General features: G+C 37.1%; 1 protein-coding gene across 3 annotated transcripts in view; it reads left to right on the top strand.

Annotated features, from left to right (window-relative positions):
• The window catches only part of slco4a1 (solute carrier organic anion transporter family, member 4A1), a 32460-nt gene extending 18542 nt beyond the window's left edge, over positions 1-13918 (top strand). For all 3 annotated transcript variants that reach the window (XM_085394543.1, XM_085394544.1, XM_085394542.1), the window contains 7 exons: positions 1064-1218; positions 3572-3842; positions 5623-5773; positions 7129-7304; positions 7670-7734; positions 7839-7987; positions 8761-13918. In XM_085394543.1, coding sequence (XP_085250669.1) covers positions 1064-1218; positions 3572-3842; positions 5623-5773; positions 7129-7304; positions 7670-7734; positions 7839-7987; positions 8761-8931 — 1138 coding nt within the window. In that variant the 3' untranslated portion in view covers positions 8932-13918. The remainder of the gene's footprint in view (positions 1-1063; positions 1219-3571; positions 3843-5622; positions 5774-7128; positions 7305-7669; positions 7735-7838; positions 7988-8760) is intronic.
• The last annotated feature ends 1610 nt before the right edge of the window (positions 13919-15528 follow it).

Raw genomic sequence — 15528 nt, 5'->3', positions numbered from 1 at the left:
CTATTACAAACCTCTACCAAGGCTAAAACCTCTGTCCTCACAGTGCTGTGATTAAGAAGCAGGATCCCGAAGGATATCTGTATCTTGATTAGTTTGTTTCACTTAGGAATGTACTGATCAGCACTAAGATTAATAATTTCTAAGCGACCCCTGGTACAGAAAAAAGAATATTGCAAATGCATCCATAACCTCTAGCTTAATCATCCTGATAAACAAACAAATCCCATTTGGGAATGGTGGTTCTAAATGGCTAAAAACTAATAACTAGACTGTTAAAAGGATTAATGTAAAATCTGTTTTGTTGCTGCAAAGAGCCTCCACTTTTTTCCAATGCAAACTATTGTTTGCATCTCCTTGTTTCTTTACATGAAAAGTGGCTAGTTGGCTTAACAAAAGAACCATGCGTTAGATAAATCAGAAACATATTGTTTTCTTTAGAGAATACAGATTAATTAGTTTTAGTTTTTAGTTTGTTACATGTAGCAATTATTACTTTTAATGAAGCCTGCAGTGCTTTCAACCTAAGCCCCATGTTGCTGTTCTGGGAGACAGACATCTCAAACCACATGTGGGCTCTCTTACCATTGGTACTGGTTTTACTGCTGTTTCTCATTGGCATTATGTAGCTCAGGTTTATCAGTGTGGCTTATGCAAGGATTAGTTCACCATGCAAATTCACCTCTAAAATGTCACAGAAAACCTTAATGTTAATAAGTTTACTGTCATCCTAAAGCAACGACAGGCAGCTATGAATGCAGAACAGCACAAATGAGTGACAGTATTGCTCCTTTCCATTTCACAACCATATATACTATGAGCTTACTGTGATCGCATCTATTACTCTGTCTCTGTGGAGATTACAGAGAGTTACATGATACGTTATGTAACTTGATTATATGTCTTTGGATTTACAGCAGTGTGTATCTGCTCTATATTAAGAACATCTTGCGATTAGAGCAGGGTGCATTAATGAAAAAGGAAGCTCAGGTTTGTTCAGTCACAGTGGCTTCACACATCGATGCCCCCTGACTCTCACCCTCTCTCTCTTACTGTGTATTTCCAGATCTGTGCTGCTTCTCCTAAAAAATCCCACCTTCCTGTTCCTGTGCTTGGCTGGGGCTACTGAGGCCACCCTCATTGCTGGCATGTCCACTTTTGGTCCAAAGTTCTTGGAATCACAGTTCAGTCTCAGTGCATCAGAGGCTGCCACATGGTTTGGTGAGTGAAAAGTAAAGAGGCCCATCACATGGGCAACTTTCGCTATGCATTTAACTCATTTTATTACTTTATTTATTGAACCTTAGAAAATCTTCACAACAGCTTGTGAAATAACACTGATCTAAAAGAGAGGATCTATTTTTTTGTGAAAATTTGAAATTTTAGGTGCTTTTGTTCAATCATAGACCGTTCCCTTAGTGCCTCCTATGCTGGTGATTTCTTACTAGCAGTTTATGTATAAACTGCTAGTAAGAGAGGATACTAGATAATCATAGTCTAGAAGGTCAACAAATGCAGCACAACCTCTACATGAATACAAAATGAATACAAAAAAATCCAAAATATCATATAGGTCAGATAGTAGTTTATGCTAGTAACAATGTTAAAGAGAAACAAGGAACAATACTGTTCTGCTGAATGTAATATGCTAGGCTAAAGAGCAATTTGACAATAAAGGGAAAACTACTGTCACCTGCTGTAGAATGATAGAATGATATCATGGAGGGATCGTTTGGTTTTGGCGATCAAATCCAATCTTACCTTTGGGAAATGTTAGCTAACATTAGCACCTCTGCTGAAACTATAACTGCAAGTTTCTCACAAAGTAAAATACTGAATTTAGTAAACAAGGTCAGCTATTAATTCTAGATTTAATCTCATAATTTAATAAGCCATTTGTAATTACTTTGAGTATCTTTCTTGGCAAACTCATATCTGAATATAAAAGCTGCATATTTTTCATTCTACTTTTAAATTACTGCAGAATGTGATTCAGAATATTAATCACGTAATATAAAATGGTATGATACTCACGGTGTATGATTCACAGGTCAAAATGTAGAACACTTACTGTCTATAGTACAGGGCAGTTAGCCAACTAGTTATTAATTACCTAGTAAACCTGTGTCAGCATTGGTAGCTTTCCAACATTCAAGTCAACTGTATTGTCAGGGTTTAAAGTAGGTCAGAATGATCCAGAAGGGCGTTCCAGCATCCAAACAGCCTAACAAATGTCACCAAACACATCAATAGTTTTTGTGTAGTTTGTCACATAATGTGTCTTGGAGATAACTGTATAGTTGTTGTATCTCCCAGGTAGAAAAAAAACAATTCTGAAAGGTCGTACAAACCAAATTGATGTATATGATTTTGTGTTATTCAAAGGTGCATGAAAATACCAGACAAACTAATTACTGCCAAAGTTTACAGTGATGCACTGTGGTGGACTGGTTGCATCTAGGGCACAGGTGTCGAACTCCAGGCCTCGAGGGCCAGTGTCCTGCAGGTTTTAGATGTGTCCTTGATCCAACACAGCTGATTTAAATGGCTAAATTACTTCCTCAACATGTGTTGAAGTTCTCCAGAAGCCTGGTAATGAACTAATTATGTGATTCAGGTGTGTTGACCCAGGGTGAGATCTAAAACCTGCAGGACACCGGCCCTCGAGGCCTGGAGTTCGACACCCCTGATCTAGGGTGTTGTCGCTGGCTGACATCAAGGTTAGAAGACATCAATTGATGATGCTGATTTGATTCACTTACCATTTCTCCCTTTTTGTAATATCTGGAAATCGGCCACAAAGCTAGTGAAAGATCTCTTTAGATCTAGTTGAATTCAGTTGACTAAATCCACGTAGACCCCTGACTATGGAAATTGCAGCACAGGTCAGCTGATCACAGTCTGCACACCCTTTTGTCAGTGCCACCGTTTCACTATTTTGCTGCTATCCTCAGTCACAAATCCACCCTGATACTCATCTCCACCTACTCCACGCTGCTTGCTCTTTCCTTTTCACTTCTCTTTTCCACTGTTTGTTGCTTTGGTTGGTTGACCCCAGACATTTAAATGAATCTGTTTACTGCTGCTTACTGCTATTCATTGATCATCATCAGCATTACTGCAGTTTTGCACATCACCTGCTCTGCACATTGTTCCTGAAAACTGGTACTCGCACACTTCTTCTTCACTTTTCTGGCATCCTGTCACTCTCCAGTATTGCGTTAAACAATCTAATAAAAAAGTCCACTGCTTTCTCTCCTTCATATCTGCATACCTCCACAGGCTGCCTTTCCACTCATCCTCTTCATAGCTGCCCTCACTACCTCTTTACTAATCCCGGGCTGTCAATGCTTATCATCAATCAGTTTTCCTCCACAACGAGCAGCACAACATGATCACATTTCTCCCTGATACCCCCAAAAAACTACAGATGACATAAATATTACATGGTTCATGGTTTGGGATCATTTTATGCCTCTTTAAGTCTGGAGGTCTTGCTCCTCTTTTGGACAGATGGGACTCTTTCATATATCAACAACATTGATCCGTTATGCTTTTATTCTTTTTCTCTCAGGATATATGGTGGTACCAGCAGGAGGTGGGGGCACCTTCTTGGGTGGCTACATTGTAAAGAAGTTGAACCTGCGGTGTCGAGGTATCATCCGCTTCTGCATGATGTGTGCCATGGTCAGTCTGCTCGCCATCTTCATCTTTGTCATCCACTGCCCCAATGTGCCCATGGCTGGTGTCACAGTGCCTTACCAGTCTGGTCTGAAGACTAAACAGCAACTGGACCTGTACAAAAATGTGTATGACAGCCCAAGTAAACTGTACCTCAGAAACAGGTAAGCTGTGTATAGAACTCGTTATTTTAGTTATGATTTCTTTAAGTTAAATTGGTTCTGACTGTTGTTAGTTTTATTCTACAAGAGGTTAATGTACCTGTCTGTCAGATCTGACCAGGTAAGTTTTACATTCAGCTCACAGTCTCTGTGCTAGGTAATGTTTTCTCTGAAGTTCCTCCCTCGTGGTTCCTCTTTACTGCTGTCATGTGAACACAAGCCAGAAAATACCAAATTAATTATATCTGGCCAGAAATTACTTTGGACTTTAAGTCACACTTGAAGTATTGGTGCACTGTGGTAAATTGTGTTCACTGTCATGTTATAGCTTCAAATGAGCAGAAAAGTTTTATATCAGTGTAAATGTAAACAGGGACTTTGTTTGTGTTGAGCTGCAGTGCAGTGGAATAAGCCAGCTACCCTTTAGATTTAAGAAGGAAACAAAAATTGCTACCTTAAAATAAAAGGCTGTTATATAGTATTACTGCTTTTAATAAATATTAAATTATTAAATATTAACAAAAGCATTTAATATAATATTAAATGTTACGATAAATCCATAAAACTTCCCCCTCCCACCCCTAACCAGTCATGGCAGATGGTTCCCCCTCCTTGAGCCTGTTTCTGCTGGAGGTTTCTTCCTGTTAAAAGGGAGATTTTCCCTTCCTGCTTAATGGAGTGCTTGCTCCTAGGGCGTCGTCTGATGGGGTTTCCTCTCTTTTTTTGCAGGGATTCACCTTCCTTGAGGCAACTGTTGCTATGATTTGCAACTATATAAATAAAATTGAATTGAAATTGAATTAAATATAAATCCAATCATATTTCATTTGGATATCTTTTACCACAATGTTTCTCAGTGCCAATGTTTCTCAGTGCCATCCAGCCATATCAGAGATTATTTTAGATGTTCTTGCACTTGCTGCCTACTCACCCAGTGAATATAAGTATTGCTTTAGTTCCAGGAAAGTAAGATACCTTTGCAAAGCATTGGGATATTGTCCACAGACATTCTGATAGGCCTTTTTAAAAAAATCCAAGTCCAACCATTATAATCACTGATCTGAATGAGAAGGATGTCAGGCAGATACATTAGAATGATTATCTTCTTTGTCCCTTGATTGCCAAGACTTAGGAGAACAGTTTAATCAAAAGTAAAATTACATTTTCTGATTGCAAAGTGTTCTTAGGTTCAGGTTAACTCCAATGATGACTCTGAACTTATAGGGTTAATTAGATTGGGGATTTGTGCTTTACCACTTAGGATGTATTGTACTCTGCAGATGGACACAAGGCCAAGACTAATGTACCCTGGGCATGTGTGCGGCTTCAGTACATGCAGAAACACTAGTTGTAGTTAACAGTTTCTTTTTACTTAATCTCCACACACCCATTTATCAATGGGCACATTGCTCCTGTAAGCGAGCTTTCTTCTCACTGGCCTTGACAGAATGTTTGATCAGCAGATTGGAAGTCTTCTGTGCTTGCAGACAGAGCTGTTTATATGACATTTATCCTCTTACATAGAACAAAAAGTAGAACAACAATCTGAAACCAAGAGTTTAGAAAACGTTTAGACTTTGTGGCTTTCTCTTTTGGCTCGGTGTAAGGAAAAACTTTGCAATTTAACTTGCTTTGTTTATTGTGAGCATCAATCACTGGAACAGTAATCAGTGGTTCATTCTAATACTGAGCTCTAGTGATGTATCCTCATCAGTTCTATCACGCTCTCCCCTCATTTGTTTCCTCTCATTTCTGTCCTTCTTTCTCTCCCTCCTAACTGCAGCTCTTCCTTAGATGTGGGCTGTAATGCAGGCTGTAGTTGTGTCAGAGAGCTCTACAACCCAGTGTGTGGGGCAGACGGTGTGATGTATTACTCCCCTTGCCATGCTGGCTGCACCTCCATTAACCACACCCAACTCTCAACGGGCAAACAGGTATCGCTCACACTTTGCTCACAGGGGAAATTACACCATATTTTTTAGACAGATTGGGAAATAGCAGAAAGCCTGAGCTTTTACAGGGGATGGCTTTGTGATACACATGTGTCTGATAAGCTAAAATCTTTTCTTTTGCAGAAATGATGCAATCTGACTGTTTTGAAATATTGAGTTATTTTACAATTATTTCAAACTCAGGAGCAGAAAAATGCACAATCCTCTGTGGCTCACTTTCATTGATACATTTTAGAATAAAAGCTGAATTTTGCAGCAGAGCCACTTACTGCAGTGCAAAAAGTGCATTTTATTGACAGAGATGCAAAAAAAATATTGCAAATATGAAATTATGTACAATGTTTAGGATTATATCATATCTTCGAAGAGACTTAAAAGAGAATAACTGCATACTGATTACATGGATAGATACAAGATTTTATATACTTCATAATATATTTATAAATGATTATTCTGATTTTTATGATAAAAATTCTCTGCTGTTTAGTCAAATCCACTGGTGTCCCAGAGATGTGCACAAGATGCTCTTTAGTGTTCCTGTGATGCAACAGTTAAAAGGGTTCCAACTTGTTATATTTTTACTCAAACCACAATCTTTCTCTGAACTAGTCAAAGTAACTTTGGTGCCTAAGCCTAACCAATATCCACCTGCCTACAAAAAGAACCTTAACATTATACTTTACCTAACCTTGGTTTGTGTGCTATCAGCAGTCAGATAGGTGTTTGAATGATAGAGTAAATATAAGGTTTTATTTACCTAAAGTAATACATCAGAAGATATCCCAAAAAGAAAGAGAAGACAGGCCGGGTGTTGATAGAAGCAAAGATTGTCCAGTTCCTACCAGGGACCTGCAAGACAACATAGAGGGGACACACAAAGGGAAACAATGTCACAATGTGCTCTTTAAGAGTCAGTTCCAACCTTAAAATAACAATACAGATAAAGTTAACGAAAACTACAAAATCACACCTGAGCAATGCATGTGACCAGTTTCTCCATACAGGGTGTGTCTTAAAGCCATCATCACCTACAAAGGCTTATGTATGAAGTATTAAATACATAGTAGTAAGCATGTTCATGGACTGTGTCCATTCTCATTATTACACACATATATTAATTTATGGACATCTATATGGTTTGATTTCTTGCATGTGTAATTTGGTTGGGTTGTTATCAACATTTGGGGAGAATTTCATGTCAATATTATGTTTAGAAATTAACTTAGAAAACTGGCAACGTGTTCAATAACTATATAGCCCACTGTATGTAGAGACTGAAGTGTGTTTCAGTAGTTATACATTATACATTTATATCTGACTTATGTTTTCGCCTCTAGGTGTACTCTGGATGTAGCTGTGTGGTGGGTAATGTGTCATGGGATGAGGAAGGCTTCGCTCTGGCAGGGAAGTGTGGCAGCTCTTGCCATCACATGCCAGCCTTCCTCTCCTTGCTTTTCATCATTATCAGCTTCACCTTCCTTTGTAGCATCCCAGCACTCACTGCCACACTCAGGTAGGTGGCCACACTTAAACCTCTGAATGTACTAAATATGTATCACACTCTGTTTCATTTATTAATGTCATTCATTTGAGCTCTAAGCTTCAAAGTATTTCTTAAACTGTCTATCTTTAACAAAATTCTAGTATAATTTGAATTGGTGAATAAAATAAACAATACATTTTTAATAATACATTTAAGCACCTTGAGACACTCTATAAATAAAATTGATAATTAATAAATTATTGTATTATTTGTTTAGTTCAGTGTGCTACTGTTATTATTCTCTCTAAGCAACTCTAACCACATAATTTCCTTAGCGATTAATAAAGTATTCTGTTTCTGATTCTAATATGTCTGGCTAACCCTGCCCTCCATAGGTGTGTACCTGACAGTCAGAGATCCTTTGGACTTGGTATCCAGTGGATTGTAGTGCGCACACTTGGTAGGCCAAGTGCATTCTTTATTTAGATTAACTTTTACACAGATGCCCATGCAAAATCAAAATGCTTTATGTTCTGCCATTTTGTCTCTTTTTTCTTCTCGCAGGTGGTATTCCAGGACCCATAGCCTTTGGCTCAGTGATTGACCTATCCTGCTTAATGTGGCAGGATAAGTGTGGCGAGCAGGGATCCTGCTACCTTTATCACAATTCAGCCATGAGCCAGTACACACTAGTAGCTGGAATCCTCTATAAGGTATTAATGATTCATAGGCGAACAGGTTGTTTGACGGATTTTTTTCACTCCCAAATGTCTTTTAACCGTTTATGTTTTTATAGTGTTTTTTTTAAATGAAATATAAAACCAGATAGGGTTACTAAATATTTTCCAAGATAACCAAGTAGCTAAGTTTAAAACAAACATACTTTGCATGCAATACTATTCATAACAGTTTCTATTTTTCAATCAATCAAAATCACTAACAGGATATTAATAGGTATTGGCCTTGACAAGTTCAAATACATTGTAAGCAACACTTACTGCGTGATTTAATAAGCGAATCTATGTATATGTATTCCACCCAATTCCTGTTTTTTAAAGTCTTTAAATATGTATGCTGCAGAATCATCCTCTTAAATAAAGAAAAAGAACAGTTTAAAGAAATCATTAAAAGGCCAAATTTTCCTTGACATTCATAGCCATGAGTGTATATAAACCTCTGACTATACCAACATTAGCATTTCAGTGTTCTCAGTTTTGTTTTTGTTTGTTTTTTAGTTTAATTAATATTCTTAATTTTTTGCTTTGTCCACTCATTTTATTGGCACAGAGGAGGCATAGCAGACAATTCTTTAGTGATTAGTGTAATATTTTGTTAAACGTCTTCAATTAAAATGATATCACTTTACTATGCTATAGCTAATTTTTTGACATTCCAGTGACCGACTGTATGTCAGTAACTTTGAATTAGTTGTGCAAATTTGTCATATTTTGATCTCTTTCACATCTTTATTCCTCCTCTGTTTCAGGTTTTGGGGACCATCTTTTTCCTGGTAGCCAGTATCCTGTACCAGCCTCCCCCAGAGTCACCACAAAGCAGCTGCGAGAACACCGACCATAGCATGGAACACTTGAGCGACCTTCCTGTCAAAGATCTCCCTGAGGACGGCGTTATTGTCAACCTGCATGCCAGGCTATGATGGCAGGGATCATCTTGTGTATGTGTATGTAACAAACACCCCCAGAATGCCTTCATGCACACACAAAAAACACCATGACTTACAATGGCACGTGATGACGTCTAAGATGCTGCTATCTTGACAGAAAACCCTGCTATGAACGCGTGGGTGTGAGTGTTTCGTAGCAGGGCCAAGCCACACAGGTTTTTATGTAGTTTTTTATGTACTAAAATTCTACAGATCTCTATAATCAGTTCAATTGACTCCATACAGTGTGAGGTTCATGACATTTGTGTTTCATAATTCAATAATCCTCAAGAACCAATGAAACACCTCAGACCTTTGTGGTATACAAAGCGTTTACAGTATGAACAAAAAAAAAGCATTTATACCGGTCGGTTATTTTCCACATTACTGGAACAAAATTACATATTTTGTTTTTTTTTCCTACAGACAAAGCAATGGCATGTTATACTCTACGAGATCCCACAGCCAGTATTAATAAAACCAAATTAACTTCATATTGCTTGAGTCATTTAAAGCCAAAAGTCGTAAAAGGCTCATACCTACACTCACTTTTTAGACATTCAAAAGGGAAATATTGCCTTATTTTTCTCATCAATCTTCACTCAGTATCCCACATTAACAAATGCACAACACATTTTTGATGTTTTGAAATGTAAGACTATTTAGAACCTTAATTCTTTACTTCAATGAACTTCTTAAAGATTAAATACAGCCTCCAGTCTTCTTAGGTAAATCTCTTCTGGTTTTGGATACTTGGATTTGGACAGTTATTGGTAAATCACTTTAAGATATGTCACAGCAGATAGAAAGATCTGTGCAATGCTATCACCACAGTTATCCACAGGTCTTGTCCTGAAGGGATTCCAGCATTGTGGTCTGCCATGTCAGTAACTAACCTTAGCTTCATGACTTTACTGAAATTACTCTATGCTTGATTTTTTTCCCTTCACTCCATTAGCTACACAATAAACAGTAGAGTAATAAAATGCTGCTTCAGTGGGCGTGTCCTCAGAGATGCTTGATCATCCTCCATCCTCACTTACAGTGATTATAGTCACCTTGCTGTCCAAGGTACTTTCTGTTTACTTTCTCAGTTTGAGTTTTGGTTGTTTTAAACTTGTTTCTATTCACGGGAATTAAGGCTGCTGTGGTCACATTCACGTTCAGAGTGCTAAAAACAGTTTTATGCCCTTGTCACCAGAGAGTTACATACACTGACGCAGAGCTCTTTTTCTCTCTTTCTAAAATCTATCAGGCAAAATCAGTTTACTGCAGGCAGACTGGAGGCAGTTTATTTACTCTTAGCTACAACTTAAGAGCAAATAAAGGAAACAAGATAATCACAGTTTGAAGGGCCATAGCAACAACCCAAATGCCCTTTTTAAGTGATATATTCTAATTACTGGTGGTAAATTCTAAAACAACATTAGGTCTGTGTAGGTTACTGAGGGTAACCTGATGATTAATGCCACTTAAATGTTCAGATTTATTTCAAAACACAATAAAATGTCTAAGAAGCTGAAGGTGCAGTATACTATCAGGATATTATATATATTAATATAACCACACCAGTATAGCAGCACAAATGTATTTTCCATTAGAAAAGCACATGCATATCTATATAGTTACTTGGACGTGCATAAAGAAGACTTGCACCACTTATGGTCTTATAATAAAGATTAGTTTGAAATAAAACAAGAAAGACAAAACTATGATGTATTTCAGATGAAATAGAGAGTTCTGTATAGAGATTATTGCTCTGTTTGCCAATTAATTGATATTTTCTTTAATGCTTCTTGCCCATGGAAATTGCTTGGCTGCCCATTTAAAACAAATGAAAATGTGTGTTAACGGCAGCATTTAAAATCTGTAACCTATTCAGATATGATGAACTTTGCCACAAGAATTTGTGCCATGACCAACAGACCTTTTTCACAAAAACCTGTTGACTTGTCTAGGCACAAAAAGCACAATTGATCATCCCTGTAAAACATGAAAGCTAGAAACCTAAAGCAAAAGCACTTATTAGTTATTAAAATCCTTTGTTTTTACCAGCACATGGGGTCGCTGTAGCTCAGGAGGTAGAGCAGGTCATCTACTGACTGGAGGGTTGGTGGTTCACTCCCCGGCTGCCCCAGTCTGCATGTCGAATATCCTTGGGCAAGTTGCTAAATCCTAAATTGTATGAATGTGGAGCTGAATGTTAGCTAGAAAGCACTTAAAAACGTAGCATGTTGTATAAAGCTCGTTGAGTCCTCTGGAAGAGCAGAAAAGCGCAATATAAGAATCAGTCCATTTACCATTCAATTTGCAATGCACCTCTACAACCAGAAGGTGGCGTTAGTGGATTAGAACTAGTGATGTTTCAGTCGCGAAAGAAACGGCTCTTAGAGCCGGATCATTTGATCCTTATCACTAGCCATAAGTTTTTTTTTCTTTCTCTCACCCTCTCTCTCGCACTTTTTTCCCACTTCACTCCGCACGGGAGCCTTGTGCTTTGTGCTGGGAAGAGGGGGGAGGGGCGGTAGTTACACTCGCACAGGAACAGAGTAGGAGGGAGAGAGAGAGAAAGAGACAACAACGTCACATTAGAAAGGTGTAGTAATCATCCACAACTATTTTCAGTTGCAGATGATAAAGGATTCAGAAAGTTTATTCATGCAGGCCCATATGACAGAGAATGTGCATCTTCTTTTTTTTCATATTTTAATTTGTATTTAATTGTGTTGTGGTTTGCAGTGTTTTGTGTTGTTTCACTTTAAATTTGTTTAAAAGGAAAAAGCTGAAAATTTAAATAGTTAAAAGTTGAAATGTGAATAGTTGTTTTTTGTATTATATGATTTATTTGTTACATTTTATGTGGAGTGAATAAATAAAAGCAAAATCTCCAGTGTTAAATTAACACTAGAGAGTGTCTATATGGGTCCACACCTCTGAGTGTTAAATACAACACTGAAAAGTGTTAAATTAACACTTTTGACAGTGTTATATGTTTAAAAGTAACCTAGTCAGTTTTGAAGATTAACAATGGCTAACACTGAGCAGTGCTGGTTTGCTAACACTGGAATATTTCTAACATTTTGAGTTATTTTCCAGTGTTAGAAAATCAGCACTGCTCAGTGTTAGCCATTGTTAATCTTCAAAACTGACTAGGTTACTTTTAAACATATGACACTGTCAAAAGTGTTAATTTAACACTCAACAGTGTTGTATTTTACACTCAGAGGTGTGGACCCATATAGACACTCTCTAGTGTTAATTTAACACTGGAGATTTTGCTGTGTATATTTACGGTGGCACCTAGAGACAAAGCATGTACAAACTCCAAAACACGTAAAAACTCCAAAAAACGTACAAAACACAACAGAAGTGCTCCAGGATGCTAGGCGCGGTTCGGAGCCGAAAAGAGCTGGAAATCCCATCACTACTTAGAAACTCTGTCAAAATGTTCTAAAACATCAATGTGGACCAGGGCAAACACAAGGTAAAGTTAGCATGGTGCAAGTCTACTACAACTATGTACAATCATGTGAAAGAAGATTGGGGTTGGCAGTTGTCAACGAATCGTCAAAAGGAGACCAGTAAATATGAAGTTCTATTTTTGATGTAAATGCCCATCCCTGCTAATAAATAAAAGTTAAAGTTAAATTTAAGTTAAATTAATGTTTAAAGCATAAAAGTCATAAAAGTCATTATTGTGATCATATCAAGATCCAGGCAGAAAAGAACCCTTTTCCCCACAGAGTTCTAGTCTTATTTTTGCAACCACACGAGTCACCCCCTGGTGGTAATTAAAAATAATGCAGCTACATCCACATTGGATGTACTTTTTTGACCAGTAAACTACATTAATCGTTAATATATAGTTTGTGGATCAAACTATGCTTACAATACTGACTTCTAATACCATATAGACATTTAGAAATCAAAGCATCTAAACTCAAAGCCAAATGTTCCATTACAAAAGTTCTGCAGATTTACCTGATTGAAGTGACTTTGGCACCATAATTTTTTAAGTTATTTAATTAAAAAAAGAATGTTTAATTCTTAAATAAACACTGAAATAAATATACACAATGCTATTTTTTTTAAATTCTTTAAATTACTTATCAAGTAAAAACAAGTCAGCTAAACAATAGCAGCTGGTTATAAGCTAACCTTATGCTCGCTAATGTTAGGCTCAAATGTCTTAAAAATCACACTTTCCATCTGATCAGCAGTTTGATTACAATTTCCTGCAATCTACTGACATCTAGTGGTGATATTTTGCACACTGTACCTTTATGTAGATGTAGAAACTCACTGATTGAGGAACTAGAACCACCCTTGCTCTGTGGAGACTCTTTACTCCCACATTTGGCTGTTTTAGATGCTGGTGTGACAGAGCCTTTTACAGAGTAAGTTGAACACTGGGATGTTGAGGGTGATGCTCAATTAGCACAACATGCAATATTTTTAAAAATGTCCCTGATTTGAATCTAATGATCACAATACTGTCTGTAAATGTGCCAAAGCAGCTTTGCATAAAAACTCTTGTATTTAATTTTTATTCACTGACATTAAATTCATTATTTATTTATAATATGTTTATATTTATCATATTTTTATTTTTGCATTAATTTTGAAATGAATAACAAGAATGCTGCCCTTTCTACACAAACAAACTCTCCTCCTGTCTGTGTCTTTTCTCTGATAGCATTGTTGTTATGTACTCTGCTGATGTTGAGGAGTGTGGCTGTCATGTAAATGTATATATGCAATCCTGCTTGTTGTGCTCTTTAATAAGTTCTCAATCTTTGACAACTTTATAAATTCATATTGTCTTTTTTTTTCTTTTGGTACTGTTTTTTTTTCTCTTTCTTTTATAATGATCTTTTTATGGACTGATTCATAGATGTCATTTTTCTTCTAATTACAAAAGCTGAACAGCTGATTATTTTATGTCTCAAGTATTTTGTGTGTGTGTGAGAGAGATTCAATGTTGGTCAATTAAATGTTATTTATTTAGTGCCAAATCACATTAACAGTCACATCATCTTTATACTGTGAGGTAAAAACTCTACAATAACACACATCAATTAAGGTTTGGAAACAGTATCACCACTAGTTTTAATTCAATTAAATTTTCTTTATATAGTGTCAAATCACAACAACAGTTGCCTCAAGGTGCTTTATATTGTAAGGTAGATCGTACAATAATACATACAGAGAAAAACCCAACAATGATATGACCCCCTGTGACCAAGCACTTTGGCAAAAGTGGGAAGGAAAAACTCCCCTTTAACAGGAAGAAACCTCTGGCAGAACCAGGCTCAGCGAAGGGCGGCCATCTGCTGCGAATGCTTGGGGAGAGAGAATACTGATAAAAATAACTCATAGAATTAAAAAAGGTGCCACAGCACAAGTTTTGATTGCTTAAAAAGCACATTTGGCTTGTTCTTTTTAGGTTAGTTTAGTTTAGGTTTGTGGAAGGAAGGTCTGATGCTTTCTATCATTCGAGTCCTAAAACATCCAGAGGTGTGTTTTGGTTCACTTGCCTGCAGAAGAACAAACAATAGTTACATAAATCTATGTAGCATGACATATCAATGCAGGGTGTTGTGATAACCAGCTTGAATAAAGTCAGTATAAATCATAAACTGTATCCCCATCACAAGGTTCCTCTGTGCGTTACAGTGAGAACACCACACACAGAGAACCATCTGCTCATTTACTCCATGTGTCACAAAGACAGAGCAGAGCAAAGTGTGAATTTCCAATGGTCTGCCTGCTTATTTTTCTGTCTCAGTAGTCTTTTCTTCACAGCAGTTGTACTTTTAAATTGGAAAAAAATAGATAAATACTACTTTTTCATAAGACAACTGGTTGCCTTGTCTTAAGACTCACCTGTGAACACCAACCCACGCCAGTCAGAATCGCTACATTCAAAATAGAACTGTAATCTAATCTAATTAAGTAGTCTAAATCTGTTCTGCTCTGGGACTGCTCTTAGAGCACAGTTGATTTCATATATAAAAAATAAATATTTTGTTTTTTGGCAACAGACTATATTAAATACCTGGAATTTGGTCCATGTTTTATTCATTCAGTTCACTTAGAACTCAGAGTGCATGTAATGCTTGAGAAAGTCATTTTGGTAGCTGAGTAACTTGTATTCGCGGACAGTCCACAGATATTTATTGACAGGAGTGCAAAAACACTCAGCCATTGCTTCATTGCTAGTCAGGCTCGGAGCCACACTCCTGGAGATGTGGCTCAGAGCCTGACTTTGCTTAGACCATGTGAGGTCTAAGCAAAGACAATGAAATGGAGATGTGACATCAAAGCTGGTGCTAGAAGTGTAGCTTCTAGTGGAAAAGCCTTTATAAAACCATATTTTGGGGCAAAATCATAAAAACATTTTTAAGGATTATTTTGGTTTTGCTTTGCTTTTTTTTTTTTTTTAAATATTTGCCTGGTTTGGCTCCACACATGCAGTTTTTATCCCTGTCACTATTAAAATGAAAGTTAATTTATGCTAACTGCCCAAAAAGGACACAGAGACAGACACTGGGTCTAAATCACCGCTAACGATGAGCAGTAACTGTGATA

The sequence above is a fragment of the Rhamphochromis longiceps genome, linkage group LG20 (genome assembly GCF_057381845.1).
Source record: "Rhamphochromis longiceps isolate RC_006_pf linkage group LG20, R_longiceps_female_GT1.1, whole genome shotgun sequence".
Classification (NCBI taxonomy): Eukaryota; Metazoa; Chordata; class Actinopteri; order Cichliformes; family Cichlidae; genus Rhamphochromis; species Rhamphochromis longiceps.
The sequence above is the reverse complement of the archived record's forward strand: the minus strand, read 5'-3'. Positions and strand labels throughout refer to the sequence as shown.